At 41.0% G+C, this 17,267-nt stretch overlaps 2 protein-coding genes across 4 annotated transcripts; both read left to right on the top strand.

Moving 5' to 3' along the window:
- The first annotated feature begins 1,784 nt into the window (after window positions 1–1,784).
- otc (ornithine transcarbamylase) lies at window positions 1,785–6,149 on the top strand. The gene is made up of 10 exons (XM_041056543.1): window positions 1,785–1,947; window positions 2,080–2,218; window positions 2,333–2,414; window positions 2,859–2,946; window positions 3,128–3,281; window positions 3,367–3,489; window positions 3,731–3,784; window positions 3,873–4,022; window positions 4,512–4,649; window positions 4,771–6,149. Exons 1-10 carry the CDS (start codon window positions 1,865–1,867, stop codon window positions 4,828–4,830), a joined length of 1,071 nt encoding a protein of 356 aa, XP_040912477.1. The 5' UTR covers window positions 1,785–1,864; the 3' UTR covers window positions 4,831–6,149.
- Window positions 6,150–8,415: 2,266 nt separating this feature from the next.
- gpr161a (G protein-coupled receptor 161a) lies at window positions 8,416–17,264 on the top strand. 3 transcript variants are annotated; one of them, XM_041056539.1, is made up of 6 exons: window positions 8,454–8,591; window positions 9,473–9,860; window positions 11,800–12,521; window positions 13,004–13,111; window positions 14,090–14,215; window positions 14,405–17,264. In XM_041056539.1, the coding sequence occupies exons 2-6, from the start codon at window positions 9,517–9,519 to the stop codon at window positions 14,680–14,682; spliced, it is 1,578 nt and encodes a 525-aa protein (XP_040912473.1). In that variant the 5' UTR covers window positions 8,454–8,591; window positions 9,473–9,516; the 3' UTR covers window positions 14,683–17,264. The 3 variants fall into 3 exon arrangements, with proteins under 3 accessions (XP_040912475.1, XP_040912473.1, XP_040912474.1); XM_041056540.1 differs by having other exon boundaries at window positions 8,486–8,591; window positions 9,470–9,860; XM_041056541.1 differs by lacking the exon at window positions 9,473–9,860 and having other exon boundaries at window positions 8,416–8,591.
- The last annotated feature ends 3 nt before the right edge of the window (window positions 17,265–17,267 follow it).

Raw genomic sequence — 17,267 nt, 5'->3', positions numbered from 1 at the left:
GCGTGAGCAGACCAGCATTTTGGTGGCGTTATTAATTTGGAAGGACAAAACACAAAAGATGAAAACAAAACATATTCTTAAAAGTATGATTTTAAGTTTTTCAAACTTAAAGGTAACCGTCATACATATTTCAAACGTATATCTGCGATCGTATCTCCAACATATTAATCCGCCAGGTTCACTGCAGTAAGTTTTTGACTTTAAGCTGCATTCACGTAATGCCGGCAGAATGGGGAAAAAATATTTCTTGTAAGTGTCACTGCATTTTTCCAAAGTCCTGGTGCCAATATTGTACTCACACCAGATACATTATTAAACTTAAAATGAGCTATTTTTGTTATGTTACATATTTGGAGCAAATGTGGATCCTATAAAATTAGCTGAGCCGGATCTGTTAGAGCTAAAATTGGATTTTGTTTTGCATTCGCAGGCTTCATTCTTTTCAGCCATAGACTGTATAAAACATGGACGTAGCACATGTGACGTCACCCATTGGTTTCGGGGAGTCGCATTTGTGACCAAACCATGGGCATTTCAGCTGCGCCATCTTGGATTTTTGGCGGAGAGGCGGTTACTCTACGGGTCAGCCGGCCGAGAACCCGCCCACTTAGGTCGCAGCAATATTTCATATTTACCGGCTTTCACCGCTGCCTCCATCCACTATCCACTTACAGAAACACACAAACAACAGCAACCGCTTACTGACGGAGCTGCTCTGTCCATGCAATGTCGGACTTTTTAAACAGAAAAATGAGACGAAATAAAATTGTTGCCTAGTATTCCCGCAATAAACGGATTCTGAGAGCACGGAACACACCGCAACCGTTCCTAACATTAGCTGCTCCGGTCCTCTATCTGTATCAGCAGCGACCATAAGCCAGAGGCAAATATGCTAATATATGCTAATTCGTGCAAACATCCAGGTAAAATAGTGAGAAATGTACTTACCGAAAAAACTGCAACACAGACTCCTTCGACGGTCGGTTAGTACAGTCTACACTACAACAAGCCATATTGTCACAAAAACCTATCCGAACATTGGCAAACAAACACGGACACTGCAGCACCTGTCAACCGCTGAGATAGCCGGAGGTAGCCGGAGGCCTCTAGATGTAGCCGTCTAGCCCAGCCTATGCTTTAGCAAAGAGCTAACTGCCAGTGCCTGTCTATGGAGCTGCCACTCAACGTAAACACATCCTAATTTTATGTAAGAATTTTAAGCCTAAATAACCAGACTGTAAATATGTTTTTTTTAAGGCTGTAAAGTTGGCTATTTTAACATGGGGGGTCAATAGAGAATTGCTCACTTATGGAGCCATCCCCCAGCAGCAGGAACTGCAGCTTTTTGAACGCGGAAGTGATCCTCAGTGCTGAAACCTACAACCCCCACCCCCCTTGGTCAGTCTCAATGGTTTTTCCCACTAGGTTAACCGCAGTTACCGTTTACGATTTGACATGAACGCAGCATTATCATCCTGAGCATTGTGATTCACTCGTATCAACACGAGGCAGTTCACAAAGCAGAGCGTAACGTCACGGTGACAACCACTTTTGAGCAGTTTAAAAACTATCCCCACCTATTGTATTCTCCACACGAAAATCTAATTTTAAAGCTCACAAAATATACACCTAACAGCCAAAAAGCAGCAACATGAAACTAACACTAAATGAAGCCACGCCTCGCTTACTCGTCCTGCGGTGATGTCAGCTACAGCCACGCTGCCGGTTGGCTTTCAGCTCCGGCTGCATGAGTTTGGGTTAGACCTGGGAAGGTTGGAAGAAGGCAGTGAATCAAAGTTGTTTTCCCTCTGATGAAATATTCACACGACATTACTCCTCCGCTGAATTAACATTTTGAGCTACAATGTCAGCTAAACTATTGTCTGTGAACAGTCCAGTTTTCAAGTGTTTGAAAAGTTTACACAACCGCTCGGCACGAGGCTTTAGGTAAGAAACTCCAGATTAGTTTTATTCCGAGATTTAGCATGCAGATTCGTCAAGTTGTGTTAGTTAGTTTAAAGTATTGCTAGTGCAGGGAATATTGTATGCATCATGCTTTTATTTGTTCCTTTTTTTCAGCGTTGGAGCTGCTTCCCTTGGTTCAGTGAGTTTAAAGGGTCGTAGTTGTCTCACACTGAAAGATTTCAGCTCAGATGAAATCAAGAAGCTGTTGTGGGTGTCAGGGGATTTAAAACATCGGATCAAACATGAAAAACAGGTGTCTTACTTTAGCCATCTAATGCTAATTCCAGTGTGTATTTATTAAGTGATTTCAGTTTTACTGTGCAGCCTTCGTGTTGGTCAGTTAAGGAAACTGTCATTTCTATTTCAGTATCTCCCTCTTCTGCAAGGAAAGTCTATTGCTATGATATTTGAGAAGAGGAGCACCAGAACAAGAATGTCCACAGAAACAGGTGTCAAGTTTTGTATATGAACATCTACACTGATGTGTGCCATGTGGCTCAGTCAGACATGCATATGAATCATAATGGAGGTGGGTCACTACAGGCAAAATTTATAAAGACACAATTTGGTTTCCAAGTGTTAGGTTTACACAAGTGAGCTTGATTTATATACATTTATAAGAACAGTCCTTCAAAATGTATCTTGCTGTTAGCTGCGCTGATACCAGTCATTGTTAATATAGACACAAAAGGACTGCTGAAAGGCAACTTTCAGTGCATCCCTGGAACAAAGGACTCTGGCTCTGAACAGTCATTTTCACTCCTCTTTCCCTGCACTGTCCCCCCTCAACACTGACATATTGCTGTGCGCTTATTTGATTTAAATACTCACACATTTCTAAGCACTAATTAGCTTTCAGGGGAGTTAAAGTTGCCCTAATTTCATAATTGCAGCTTTTGCTTTGCTGGGCGGACACCCCTGTTTCCTCACCTCTCAGGATATCCACCTGGGAGTGAATGAGAGTTGTACAGACACAGCTAGGTGAGTCCTATAATTATGGTTCCACTTACAGAATTGTCTCTTTTGGATACTGATTTTCCATAAACCTGATAACAGTTTTCTGGTGTTGTATCAGTGAACAACTGTGTTGTTCACTGATACAACACCTTTGAATGACAACATTTGAATGACAGTACATGTAATCTCTAAATGTTTTCCACAGGGTTCTCTCAGGACTCTGTGATATTGTTTTGGCACGAGTGTACAGCCACTCCACACTGGAGGAGCTGGATAAGGAAGCCTCCATCCCCATCATCAATGGTCTGTCTGACCTTTACCACCCAATCCAGATTCTGGCTGACTTCCTCACTTTACAGGTATTGCAACCCTTCAATTTAGCACAATTTCCATCCAGTAAATGATAATGACAGTGTTTTCTAAATTACTACCATTCTTTTCCAGGAGCATTATGGGTCCCTCAGTGGATTAACAGTGAGCTGGATTGGAGATGGCAACAATGTCCTCCACTCCTTCATGATGGCCGCAGCCAAACTGGGAGTTCATCTCAAGATTGCTACACCAAAGGTTTGCCTCTTTGTACACTATCATGAACATTTGACCTCTCTCTTGTTACAATTATCCTCTTGTTTGTAGATTGTTGTTTTGTGGTTTCCAGGTATAGATGCATGCAGTCAACTGTGGGCATCTCATCTCTGCAGTCTCGTGAGAGGAGATGCTTGAGAAACAAAAACTGGTGGTTCTGTACTGTAATGTACATCACTATTACTATTCCTTAACTGGGCTAAAACTGTATTTTCATTCACAGGGGTATGAGCCAGAGAAGAGCATTATTCAGGAGGCACAGAGACTCTCCAAAGAGGTGAACTCTTCTACAGGTGTCATTATTATAAACAGACAAAGGTCAAAGAACTTCTTGTGAATTAATACAATATTGCATTTTGTCTCAGCATGGGACCCAGCTTGTCCTGACCTCCGACCCCATGGAGGCTGCCCACGACAGCAATGTTTTGGTGACTGACACATGGGTCAGCATGGGACAGGAGGAGGAGAAGAAAAAGAGGCTCAAAGACTTTCAAGGTTACCAGATAACAATGCAGGTAAAGAAGGACCTTATTTTAGTATTAATATTAAAGGCAGAATCCAACATTTCCAAGACTCTCTTTTTGGTGTAGAAATCCATAAGGGCTACCCAGCAGCATGCCAGTAGCTTTTGGTGAAAAACTCTCCTTTCTAACCAGCAGCATTAAACCTTCTGCAAACCATCTGTATGATAGACTACAGACCTCACCCAATATATAAATAAGGAAGCAATAAAATGCTTTGCAGAGTACAATATTATATGCACAAAACTGACAGGGTGATATTATGTGGAAAATACACAGTAAAGTATTTTGGTATATTGTATTTCTGGCACTGTCCATGGGCAAAAGCACTAAAAATGAATTCTGGACAATTTCCAAGGGAATAAAAGCCAAAATGACACAGTAGAGCATATACAATGATTGTACATTGGTTTCTTCAAGTGTTTCCACACACTTAATTAAGACAGACTAATACCTTCATGTTTTGGCCCTGATTCTTTGCAGACAGGAAGTGTGGCCAAACCAGACTGGACCTTCCTGCATTGTCTCCCCCGTAAAATAGAGGAGGTGGATGACCAGGTATTCTACTCCTCTCGCTCCCTCGTCTTCCCTGAGGCAGAGAATAGGAAGTGGACAATCATGGTGAGATGAAACATTATTATGGTTTTACAGTAAACTCATGAGTTTAATTTGGTCCTGTCAGAATAGTCTTTGCCTCCAACATGCACAGAGTATGAATCAGAACGTCTTTCCTCTGTTTCAGGGTCTGATGGTTTCTCTCCTGACTGACTACACTCCACAGAACCCCATGATAAAGTTATAACTTCAGGTCTTAAGGTGACGGTTAATTGGTGTTATGATCATGTATGACAGTCATACTGCAGGTGAAGCAGGGGCTGATTTCCAGCTGACTCATGGATAACAATGCAAGGCTAGATGGATTTCTCCAAAGGAATTGCGTTTACATTGGTTAATTCACTTTCAGATTGAGTACACACACAGTGTTTGCTTTCAATAGGAGACTGTTGCCATGCAAAGTTTTGCATTTACATTCTACGTTTACTGTGATTGAGAGCCAGGATTGTGGCAAGTTTGAGGTTTATAGTGAAAATGTCTTCGTTAGATGTGTGTTACAAAAAAGGAAAAGATAACCGTTCTGCAACATTCTCCAATAGTGACTTGTACGAGGAATCAGACCAAGTTCCTCAGACTTATACCACTGTTTTAGTCTATGACAATCATGTGTACTGAACATTACATTGCTGCAGGCTGAGTGTAACAGTTTTACATTTCTGAATCAGCAAAGTAAGAAAGTCAGCTTGTCAGCTAGTGAAAGATAAATGACAACAATAGTATGGATCACATGTAATTATATACTGTACAAGGTTAAGATCCCATTGAATGGCAAGTGAATCCTGGCAAGTATCAGCGAGTATCAGTTAGGGCTGAACGATTTTAGGAAAATAAATAACCTTCTGGCAGATAATATTATTCTATATAATAATATTCTGGCAGATATTGCTATTTCAATTTGATTCACGGTTTTCTTCAAATCAAGCTTCAGTGCAATATTCACAATGTACAGTAACATTTACAAACATGACAGAAAATTACATCATACCATTAAAACATTAAATGCCATTACTCTAATGCAAGAATGAAAACTAAAGTTAAGAATTGATTTCAGATGTATTTAAGAAACATGCATGTACATTCTATGAAGTTTTTGAACAATGGCAGTTATTTTTCTAGACTTTTCACCGGACTTTTTCGTCATGCAAATGCCTGTGGTGATTTCAAGTGCCGGTATAAATTGGTTGCGTTTCTGCTGGATGTTGCAACTTTAGCGCGACAGGTTTTTGCACAGTACCTGTTTCTGGTGCACGTCTGCAGCCTCAAACCCGAAATACTCCCAAATGACCAACGTGCTGTTTTTATTGGGGATTAAATCCCGTAACTCCGCTTCTGGTCCAGCTGAAGCCATTTCAGAAATTAAGGAGCAGGTGCAGCAGGTTATACTGATTGCGTTAGCGTGACCTGTCCACGAGCAGCATGCCGCTTCTGATTGGTGAGCTTGGTAGGTAGGGAGTATAGACTCTATAAAACATGGACGTAGCACCTGTGACGTCACCCATTGGTTTCGGGGAGTCGCTTTTGTGACCAAACCATGGGCATTTGAGCTGCGCCATCTTGGATTTTAGTGGGAGTGTACTTTCCATATTTGGCGGAGAGGCGGTTACTCTACGGGTCAGCCGGGGTCAGCCGGCCCAGAACCCGCCCACTTAGGTCGCAGCAATATTTCATATTTACCGGCTTTCACCGCTGCCTCCATCCACTATCCACTTACAGTTACAGCAGCACACAAACAACAGCAACCGCTTACTGACGGAGCTGCTCTATCCATGCAATGTCGGACTTTTTAAACAGAAAAATGAGACGAAATAAAATTGTTGCCTAGTATTCCCGCAATAAACGGACTCTGAGAGCACGGAACACGCTGCAACAGCGTTCCTAACATTAGCTGCTCCGGTCCTCTATCTGTATCAGCAGCGACCATTAGCCAGCGGCAAATATGCTAATACATGCTAATTAGTGCAAACAGCCAGGTAAAATAGTGAGAAATTACTTACCTTAGCAACACAGACTCCTTAGACGGTCGGTTAGTACAGTCTACGCTACAACAAGCCATACTGTCACAAAAACCTATCCGAACATTGCTGCCCCTGTCAACCGCTGGACGTAGCCGGAGGACTCTGGATGTAGCCGCCTAGCCAAGCCGATACATTAGCAAAGAGCTAACTGCCAGTGCCTGTCTATGGAGCTGTCACACAACGTAATTACACCCTAATTTATGTAAGAATTTTAAGCCTAAATAACCAGGCTGTAAATGTGTTTTTAGGCTGTAAAGTTGGCTATTTTAACATGGGGGTCAATGGAGAAATGCTCACTTCTGGAGCCAGACCCCAGCTGCAGCCCAGGAGCTTTTTGAACGCGGAAGTGATCCTCACTGCTGAAACCTACAACTCCCCCCCTTAGTAGGGAGACGGGGTCTATCTGTAAAATAGTTGACACAGCAGATCCTGGGTCAGTCAGGAGCACTGCACATGGTCGCATTGTATGAAATGGCAGTTTCGATCAGAAAACGATAAATCGTTCAGCCCTAGTATCAGTACTGCATTTCCATGCAGTTGTTAATTTGTTGCTGTTGATTGAAACTTTAAAGAATGACTGGTAACTATGTAAAATGTTTACGCTTCTTAGCAAATGATCTTAAAAATGGACACAAACACAGGTGCTGTAGCTATCTTAAATCAAATGAACACTGTCATAAGATGAATATCTCTACCATGTGGTTAAACATGTTTTTTAAAATGTCATTTTATATGTATGAATGTATGCATGTGCCTTTTACATTAAACTCTACATTTCTGATACTGTCTCTGACTTTTGCTGTTCAAGAGACTGTGATGCAGAAATGAAACAAAACTAAGGGAATGAAATTATTGTTCACCAACTATAAATAAAGATATCACAAATTAATAATTTCAGTCTACAGTAGTCCAGTTTTTGTATCTGTGAAATCTGCATAATTGTGATTGATTTAGTCATTCAGGACCTTACTTTTATTAAGAAATAATACTTATAAGTACTTCCAGAAGCCAAGAGCAGCCTTAGTCGCTGTTCCTTCTTTTTATTCCTGTTATCCACATTTACTTACTTTTGCTTCAGTGAGATGTTAGAATCAACTACTCAACACTACAATATAAGTAGATCTTAATCAATTGGCATAAAATGAACTTGAAACTACTTAAATAAACATTTAAGTAATTGGTCCCTGCTTCTCAGATGTAAAGTATTTGCTGTGTTTCCTTTTAATAATTTAATTTATTTTTGAATTTCTGTTTTATTTCTCTGTTTGGTTCGTGGTGTAACCTATAGGCGAACACGCAGATAGACTGCGCCATCTAACGGACAGAGTCGGTAGTGTCACGGTTGTCATTGGATAAGGGAAGATGACGAGTTTGTGCGGGAAGCTTTGATCCATGTGGGTGGTCCAGCCGGATAAAATCGATGCTTTATACACAAACACCACCAATTTGTTATTAAAGAAACACACATGCATATATTGAGGTAGTTTTTGGAAACATGAGTGTAGACGCCTTCATTACATGTTGTACCAGAAGCTGGACAGAATGTACTTTTAAAGTTTTTCAGTGCATCCAGTGTCGTGATGACTAAAAAGCACACACGTTACATGCGCTGCCATACACGCGAAATCACTGCCACAAGGTGGACATGAAAACAAGGCAGCTCCCCTCGGCGACCACCCACAAGCCGGAGGAGTCTGCAGGGAGAGGGAGCTGAAGCGGAGGTGGGAGGAGGACGCCATTGCAGCCGCAGCTGGCCGTCCGTGATTCGGCTCAGACGCTACCATACTTAACGGTGTCCAGAGTCTATCGGAAATTTTTATTTTTCAGGCTCCGTGCTCGGTTATTGGATCATAGTGTGAAAACAGACTAGTAAGATGGACGTTTTGTCACCACAGAGGAGAAAATGTGGAACCACGGAGCCGAGCCAAAGCAGGTAAAGAGGGATAAGTGGCCGTGTTACGGGGGAGGGTGGGGGTGACAATGGGAGAAAGTTTCAGCTAACCTAGGCTAACTAACGGTTGTTGTCTTAGCTAGCGTAGCTGCTAGCTAGCGGTAGTTACAGTGCGGCAGCCTCTTTACACTTTTATAAAGTTTACATCAGTCAGCAATGAGCTGTAGGGAAAGCCAATATGTCGCTGAACACTGTTTTAAAGTTCACTTTAACTACCATCTTATCACTCCCAAAAACATAAACCGTGCACAGAGATGGCAGCAGATCTGCTGCAAAATAATGTTTTAAAAAAACGAGGCTAACGTTACATTTTCATGTCCCTGTTGGGCTAAAACTCTGAACACAGGCGATTTATCATAGAGGAGATTTAGTCTCCACGCTCTTGAGTTGGGTTTAAAGCTAGTAAATAAGCAGTGGCTCAGTTGCAAGCCCTGAGTTTAACTTCATTCCCGAGGATGGCGAAAATCTAAATCAGTGCTAGAGGAGGAAGTTTTCAGATCCTATACGCAATGCAGTAATGTAAATAACTGAAATATAAGTAAAAGTCCTGCTTTCAAAATCTTATTAGGTACAGGAACATTATCTGTTGTTGTCACTGATATTATGTTATTGGAGTTGTAATAGTTGCATTATTACATTATGTAATTATGGAAAAGCAGGAAAAATCAGGAAATATAACACTGAACTGTACATCTTGGATTTAGGACTGGTTAGCAGAAATGTTGCACATGATTTGTAGTTAAGGAGCTAAAACGTGCAAATAAACTGCTGTGGTCTTTTAACAAAATATTTTGGCAGTGCTTTCTTTGTAATATCCTTTTATCTATTTTTTTCCTTTCTAATCAAGTCTTGTTCTCCAGCAGCCTCCTACTGTTCCTTCACCTGTCTGGTGGTCCAGTCTCTCACCATGAATACAAGTAGAAACTGCACCGCGGTGGGGAATGGTGAGGGTCTGGCTGCCCTGGAGTCAGTCTCCATCGTGACCATCACGCTCCTCGCCTGCCTGGGGAACCTCTTGATTGTGGCCACCCTATATCGCAGGCCTTATCTGCTCACACCCAGCAACAAGTTTGTGTTCAGCCTGACCCTGTCCAACCTGCTGCTGTCCATGTTGGTGCTGCCGTTCGTGGCTGTGAGCTCGGCAAAGAGAGAGTGGGTGTTTGGGGTGGTGTGGTGCAACTTCACCGCCCTGCTCTACCTGCTCATCAGCTCTGCTAGCATGCTCACCCTCGGAGCTATAGCAATTGACAGGTTAGTGCTTTATAAGGATTGTAGGCACTTGGAAAATCGCTGTTATTGTTACATCTTGTAGAATAACAACAAGTGAATGTTGTGTCCTTTAAACCTGCATCAATAGATTTTTGCATAAAGTACTGGGGGGGGGGGGGGTAGTTATTAGTTTTTTAGTCTTTTGGCCAGTGGTGTCGGATTGTGGTTGTATTAGGCAGCTTACACGTGTTAGTGGATGTGAAGCAGGATATTGCTGAGAAAGTTTTACCTCCTAAATTCAACTGAATTTTTCCATTGTAACTGAAAACTAGTGACATTGCTGTTTGCAAATGAGGACCAGTATTTGTTTGTGGATTTGTCGATTTGTTAATCAGCAGCATTTCAAGGGATAAAATGATCATAAACACTCTGGTGGTATGCATATAGTATATTGTATGGTCCCTATATGCGGTTGATGTGATTTTTTAAAAAAATATTATTTATAAAGCACAGATCTTGGAGACATTTCCATTTCATTACAGTCAGATGTCAAATGCTCACCAAGGTTAAAGTGTTGACTTGAATTTGCTATCAGTTGACTTTTTGAAATTGTTTTGTTAAATTAAATTCTTTACAAACTTTGTTTAAGGACAGAACATCTGTGTGAGATTAGCTAGAGCCTGATTACATCTGTCACAGTTGGCATAAACATGCACAACAAAATATGCAGTATATAGTTTCATTCCTCGCACAATGATAATATCCCTCACTGAGTGGCAGCCATTAACATCTTTTGTGAAAAAGAGATTTTATAAAGGCTAATAAATAGGGATTTTGTTTTTCATATGCTTAGAGCAATACATCTTTGTTTTGTAAACGTGAACTGTGTCTTTACCTTATAATTACAAAGCATCTCCCCATGTTGATGCTGCTGTTTTTCGTCAACCTTCTTCAGTGAATAAGAAGTGAATATTTTTCTGCTGTTCCTGGCTCTGGAAGAAACGGGTTCATGTTCACAAATTCAAAAAGTTTAGTTTTTTGATGTGTTTCCCTTAAAGTTCAGTCTGTGGCCTTGTAAATAAGATTAGTTAACCACACACTTAGATTGTGGTATTTTTCTGGAGATTTTCCCAGCTCAAGTGACAAGCATTAGACAGGCTTACTTCAAATGCCGACTGACATGAATGCACCATTCATCTGCAGAGCTGAGATTATTTCCATTGATTCCAGTATTTGGAAATGATAAACTGATACACAAATAAAACCACCTACACGTGCAAAGCTAATTAACAAATACTAAATACTAAATACTACCCATTTTATCGATTAGATATTTAATGCGTGAAATAGTAATTTTGCTAATTTAGGACTGTATTTTATTTATGCAAAGTTCTTGTAGCTGCTTCGTGTAAAGACAAAATGTAACACTGAGGTATTTGGGAAGGAAAGCATATTTTTTAAATTGGAAAAAAAAGAAAACATTTTTATTTTTGTCAATACGAAATTACAATTTACTAATTCCAACAGAAAATGAATGTCAATAATTACTGAAATGCTCTTAAAGTTAAGGTTGAAATAACATTTAAAGGCATTTTGGTTAAAATACAATGTTATTCCTGTTGTCACGGATCATAGAGGGCTGTAATATGTAGTTCCTAAGATCTACTGTAAATTTTCTCTGTGGCATACAGTCCTCACTGTTCTCACTTCTGTCCTAAGTACCCCGAGCACCTTTGGGAATTTTTGATTACAGTGCATGTTTTTGTTCTCCAACGCACCCCCTCTCTTTCTACTCTGCGGCTTTTTAGAAAACACTTTACAGCATTGTTGAGGGGAAAAAGTGCAGCCTTCATTTTCCGTATCACTCCCTCAAACCGGAGCAGTCTCTGTGTTACTTGGACCAGAAGGCTCCGTTGAGAAAGGTGTTAAGTTTCCCTACTCAATAGTTTCCTCACCAGTAGTTTCTCTCTTGTCTCAACAGGTACTACGCAGTACTCTATCCAATGATCTACCCCATGAAGATCACAGGAAATCGGGCAGTCGTGGTCATCGCCTATGTGTGGTTACACTCCCTGGTGGGCTGTCTGCCTCCTCTGTTCGGCTGGTCCTCCTTCGAGTTCGACTGCTTCAAGTGGACCTGTGTTGCGTCTTGGCACAGAGAGCCGAGTTACACGGCCTTCTGGGTTACCTGGTGCATCCTTCCCCCTTTCTTCATCATGCTGGCCTGTTACGGTGTCATTTTCCGTGTTGCTCGCATGAAAGCTCGTAAAGTACACTGTGGAACTGTCGTCGTGGCTCAGGACGACTCCACTGGAGCTCAGAGGAATGGACGAAAGAACTCAAGCACCTCAACGTCCTCGAATGGAAGCCGACGGAGCCTTGTGTACGCAGGGAGCCAGTGCAAGGCCTTCGTCACCATCTTAGTGGTGATAGGCACCTTCCTCATGACGTGGGGGCCGTATGTCGGTGTAGTTTGCACTGAGGCTTTGTGGGGACAGGGGAGTGTTTCTCAGGGGCTGGAGACTCTAGTAGCATGGCTTTCTTTCTGCAGTGCTGTTTGCCATCCACTTATCTATGGTCTGTGGAATAAGACGGTGAGGAAGGAGCTGCTGGGGATGTGCTTTGGAGACCGCTACTACAGAGAGTCATTTGCCACTCGGCAAAGGACATCTCGGCTCTTCAGCATCTCTAACAGAATCACAGGTAAAGCAGAAATATTCGGCTTAAAATCAGATATGACAAAGAAAAGCAGAGAGTCATCATATTTGATTAACTTCAGCCTGTAAATGTTTGGAGTTTTTGCTTGAAAAAACAACTAATTGGTTATCAAAGATAGTCGATTGACTAATCGTTTCAGCAACTAATCGTTGCAGCTCAAATAAAGCTGAACGGAAGGCAAACAAACAAAAGTCTTATGTACAGGGACATAGGTACAGTGTTTATATATAGGTTAAACTGTAAACAGTGATACAGTAGGGCAAGAGTGAGTGTTAGTGCAGAGATTTCTGAAATAAATACTGAATGGGTAGTGTAACAAGTTAATTATATACATACGAGTGATATATGCGCATTATATTCATATATAAATGTTTTTGTACCGTACACACAGCCTGCTTAGATTTACAGTGTCTTGTATGTATGTATGCATGATTTTGTATGACAAGAACTTACCTGTGCTCTTTCAGACTTGGGTATGTCCCCACATCTGACTGCCATGCTGGTAGGTGGAGGGCATCTGTTGGCCCCTGGGAGCAGCACAGGAGATACTGGCTTCAGTTTCACTCAGGACTCATGTAAGTGTTGCACACACAGGAAGCAGAGAGATATAGGAAGAGACCTCCTCAGTATGTCCACAGATTAAATGTTAAGATATTACAGAGAAAAAGGCCTACCAATTGGTAACCAAAAAGGTTACCAATCCTCTGAGTCCCAGTGTGGCATGTGGCATCTTTTAAATTTCTTGTTTTGTTCAACAAACAATACAAAACTCACATACATTCAATTTTAAATTATATAAAGAGAAAAACCTCCCTGTGCCTGCGTGGGCTTCCTCCCATAATCCCAAAAACATGCACCTTAGGTTCACTGGCTACTCTACATTGCCCCTAGGTGTGTGTGTGTGTGTGTGTGTCAGCCCTGCGATTGACTGACGACCAGTCCAGGGTGTAACCTGCCTCTCGCCCGTAGTCAGCTTGGATAGGCTCCAGCTCCTCCGGGACCCTGATGGATCAAGCGGTATAGAAAATGGATGGATGAATAAAGAGAAAAGCATTAAATTCTCACATTTGAGAAGCTGGAAACAGTTTTACATTTTTGTTAATAAATTACTTAAACAAAGAATTTATTTGTTAACAGATTGGTAGGAAATTATTTGCCTGTTAATTGACTAATCATTTCAAAACTCACTGTTGCTCAGTTCTTTTTAATGGGTTGGCCTTATGTTTCCTTAAGAGCTACTGGTAGTATTACAAGCTGGGTCTTTCCTGACAAATATCTTCATTCATGCTATGAAACTATGCCTATCCAACTTTTAAAACTTGACATAAAATGGAGATTAAGTTGTAAACACGAGGTTCAAAGACCCTATTGCATCAGATCAAACTCCCACAGCTTTGTTACAGTCAGCCTCACATTCCTGTTTCACAGCTCATGTTTTCATTCGAGGATGGTGTAAATAGAGCAAGTAATGTCACGTGTAAAACAAAGAAAAGTCTCTCAACTCATTTGTACGGTACTTCCTTCAGTTAACCAGGATTTTTGTTTCCCCACAGGCACAGACGTGATGCTACTGGATAACTTCTCCAGTGACGGCTCCTCCCACCCACAGCAGCATGGGAATCTGTCCGGGAAGAGGAGGAGCTCAGTCACCTTTGAAGACCAGGTGGAGCATTCCAAAGGTATCCGTCATTTCCCCACTCCACAAAAGATCAGAGAGGAGGGAGTTGACTTCATGCTGACTGAGGGTTTGAAAAAAAATGAGTTTGTGGTCAGCAAGCTACAAAACAAAACACATTAAACATTAGATGTTTACAGTAGCATTTGAATTATAGACACAAATAATTCAGTATCTACATTTTCATCCTCAGCTGAAAACACCAACACATCCTCGGTCCAAGTCCACGCAGAGGTACACAAATCTCTCGACACTTTTGCCTCCTGCCTGGCGAAAGCTATAGAGAGTGACGCTAAGCTCACTCTGTTTGGGGAGGGTCTGGCTCTGCCGGGGGGACTGTTCACGACGAGGGCCGCGCCGAGACCCAGATACCTGGACGGTCAGAGACTGAGGCTGGAGAGTATCGATGAAGGGATTGTCAAGGATGACAGAGATGAAGAAGAGCAGGATGTGGAGGAGAAACCAGCCTGAACACAGCTGGTCAGGTAACTTGTTGGATTTGCTTAGACCACGCTCAGTTTATGATTAGTGAACTGTGAGGGTTTCGCCTGTCAGAGTGAAGCTTGTCCTGCTCTGTGGTACGGATTATTAAGTCTTTATATACGAAAACCCCATACTTGAATTGCTTAGGAAACAGGAGGAGGTACATAATTCATTCCACTATGTTGGACCACACAAAGTGTACACCATCAGTGTCTTTGCAAGCTTTTGTATGGATTCATGTAATCAAATAGGAAGCTTTAACTACTGTAACCTAAATGGTGTGATTGTTGTAGTAAACTGCTCACTACTATATATTATTGTAATTGTATGTATAACAAGAACACATGCCTGATTAGGGCTGGGCAGTATGAAGGAATACTGGCATTTCTATCTTCCAAAGGACTCACAACACTGTCAGATCAGATCCCTTTAAAATTTCTTCAAAATCACACTTTTTTCCAGGTGGAAATGAAGAGCAAATTATTGTGCCTGAATAGATAGACCTCTTTTCTGGACTGTGTGGGTGTGTACAGACTGTACTCGAGTCAGTCTCATGGGTACATTACGACCTCAGGTAATTCCCAGCATTGCTTCGTCCTCCTCCATGATGATGCTGCTGCGTTCACATCACTTGGGGTGTATGGAAAAGATTGTGTACCGCCTGCTGACGTTCACATCACCAGAGCACTCAAGCCTGTTGACACAAACTGGGTGGAAGCAAAGGTCTAATTAGTCAAGATAAATGCAGACTTCTGTGCAGGTGAGCAGGCCTTTAATTTAAAGAGGAAGGGAGCAGAAAACAGTTGCGAGTCCTTTGGGAGATAAGGTCCTTTTTGTGACACTGACTGCAGACAGAAATTTTGTTTACATACAGAAAACTCAGCCGTTATCATTTTAACTGATGGTCATCAAATTGTACAGCTACTTCTCATTTTTAGCCAGCACTCTCTGTATTTTAGAAATCTCCCTGAAGAAATTGACCAAGAAAAACATCTTTTTCCACTGAAAACACTGTGACCTGTCACAGCAGGAAAATAACAGGAGTAAACAAAACAAATGTGTGACACTCTAATAGACTGAAGCTGTTGTTTTCCTGCTATGACAAGTCTAAATGTTTGCTGCTTAGGTAGATTGAAAAAGTGTAGGGTTGCAGTGGTTAGTCTCATTATCAATATACAAATCATTTGCATGATTAATTGATTGTTAATTATGTTTATTAACTGTCAGAAAACAGGGGAAAATGGCTGTAATAGTTGTCCCCAGCCCAAGGTGACGTCTTTGAATGTCTTGTTTTGTCTTAACAACCCAAAAGTATTCACTTTATCATCACATGTGGCAAAGAAAAGCATCAGAGCTAGCAAATAATTTTCTGTCAAACGACTAATTGATTAATAAACTAACCACTGCAGCTCTACTAAATTGGCTGTAGGTGTAAATACACAGGAATTAACTGTCATGAGAAACAGGCAGATTTGGACAATTAACGTGTGCATTCGTCAGAGTGATTACAGTGATACAGTAGATCGATGTATTGCCCAGCCCCGAGCTTCACCGTACGAACAGAATCTGTGGGCCAGCTTTTGTAGTATTAGTAAGGTGCATAATGAGTGAGGTGTGTTTATTATTGTGTAGATACCTGCAGTAACCACAGGGATATTTCATGATTATCTGCTACAGACGACTGTGCACATAAAAAGTAATTGCACTTGAACATACAGTGTGTACTTGTTTTCACAGAAACCACTCTCATTTTATGCCAGAGAAGGTGATTATTAGTGTTTGGTCAGTGTTTTCGGATACCGTCCGAGGCGAAGCAGTGTAAAAGCAGTGATGCGGTCAAGGCCAAATGAGGTAACAAGAAAACAGGTTCATTAATTAATGAAATCCAAAATTAGTCATTTTATCAATATTTTAAGATTGTTATATTTATGCATTATTAAATTAAATGCATTAGCAAGAGCCCACATTTCATAATATTATGCTCATAATGGGCAATGCAAAGCGACCATGTCAGAAATAAATTACTGTATGTTGCTTTATTGGTCTTTGAAAGTCAACTCACTGAAAAAGAAATTGTGTTCAGAGAGTTCTGTCATAAGGAAAAAACCTGGTCTTTACAAAACTTACTATTAATCATGAGGTACATGTGTTTTACCTCAGTCTATACACTCAATTTCCTTTACTATTATAAAAGAGACAGATTTATAATGAGTAGAGCACAATTCAGATGCTTCAGTCTTACCTCGTATTTTCATATTATGTTTGAACAGGTACTACTTTTGTAAGAAAAAGCTGTACACCTGAGAAGTGATGTAACCTTTTGATTTTCATTTTACAGTAACTATTAATACCAATATTTACATTAAAGTTTTGTATCAAGATTCTTCTATTAAAAGTTTTGGGTTTTTTTGTTTACATAAAATTTTCTAAACAAAGTGTTGTTCTTGTTATGTGCTGCTGTGATTTGAAAAGGTTACCGGGGTATTTTGGTGATGATGACACAGAGGTGGGAGAGTGTGGATACAGGGCTGCATGAGGGCGAAAGGTGTAGGAGAGGTGACATTTATAGATGA

Source organism: Toxotes jaculatrix, chromosome 15, assembly GCF_017976425.1.
Source record: "Toxotes jaculatrix isolate fToxJac2 chromosome 15, fToxJac2.pri, whole genome shotgun sequence".
Lineage (NCBI taxonomy): Eukaryota > Metazoa > Chordata > Actinopteri > Toxotidae > Toxotes > Toxotes jaculatrix.
Note: the sequence above shows the minus strand (reverse complement) of the source record. Positions and strands in the feature narration are given on the sequence as shown.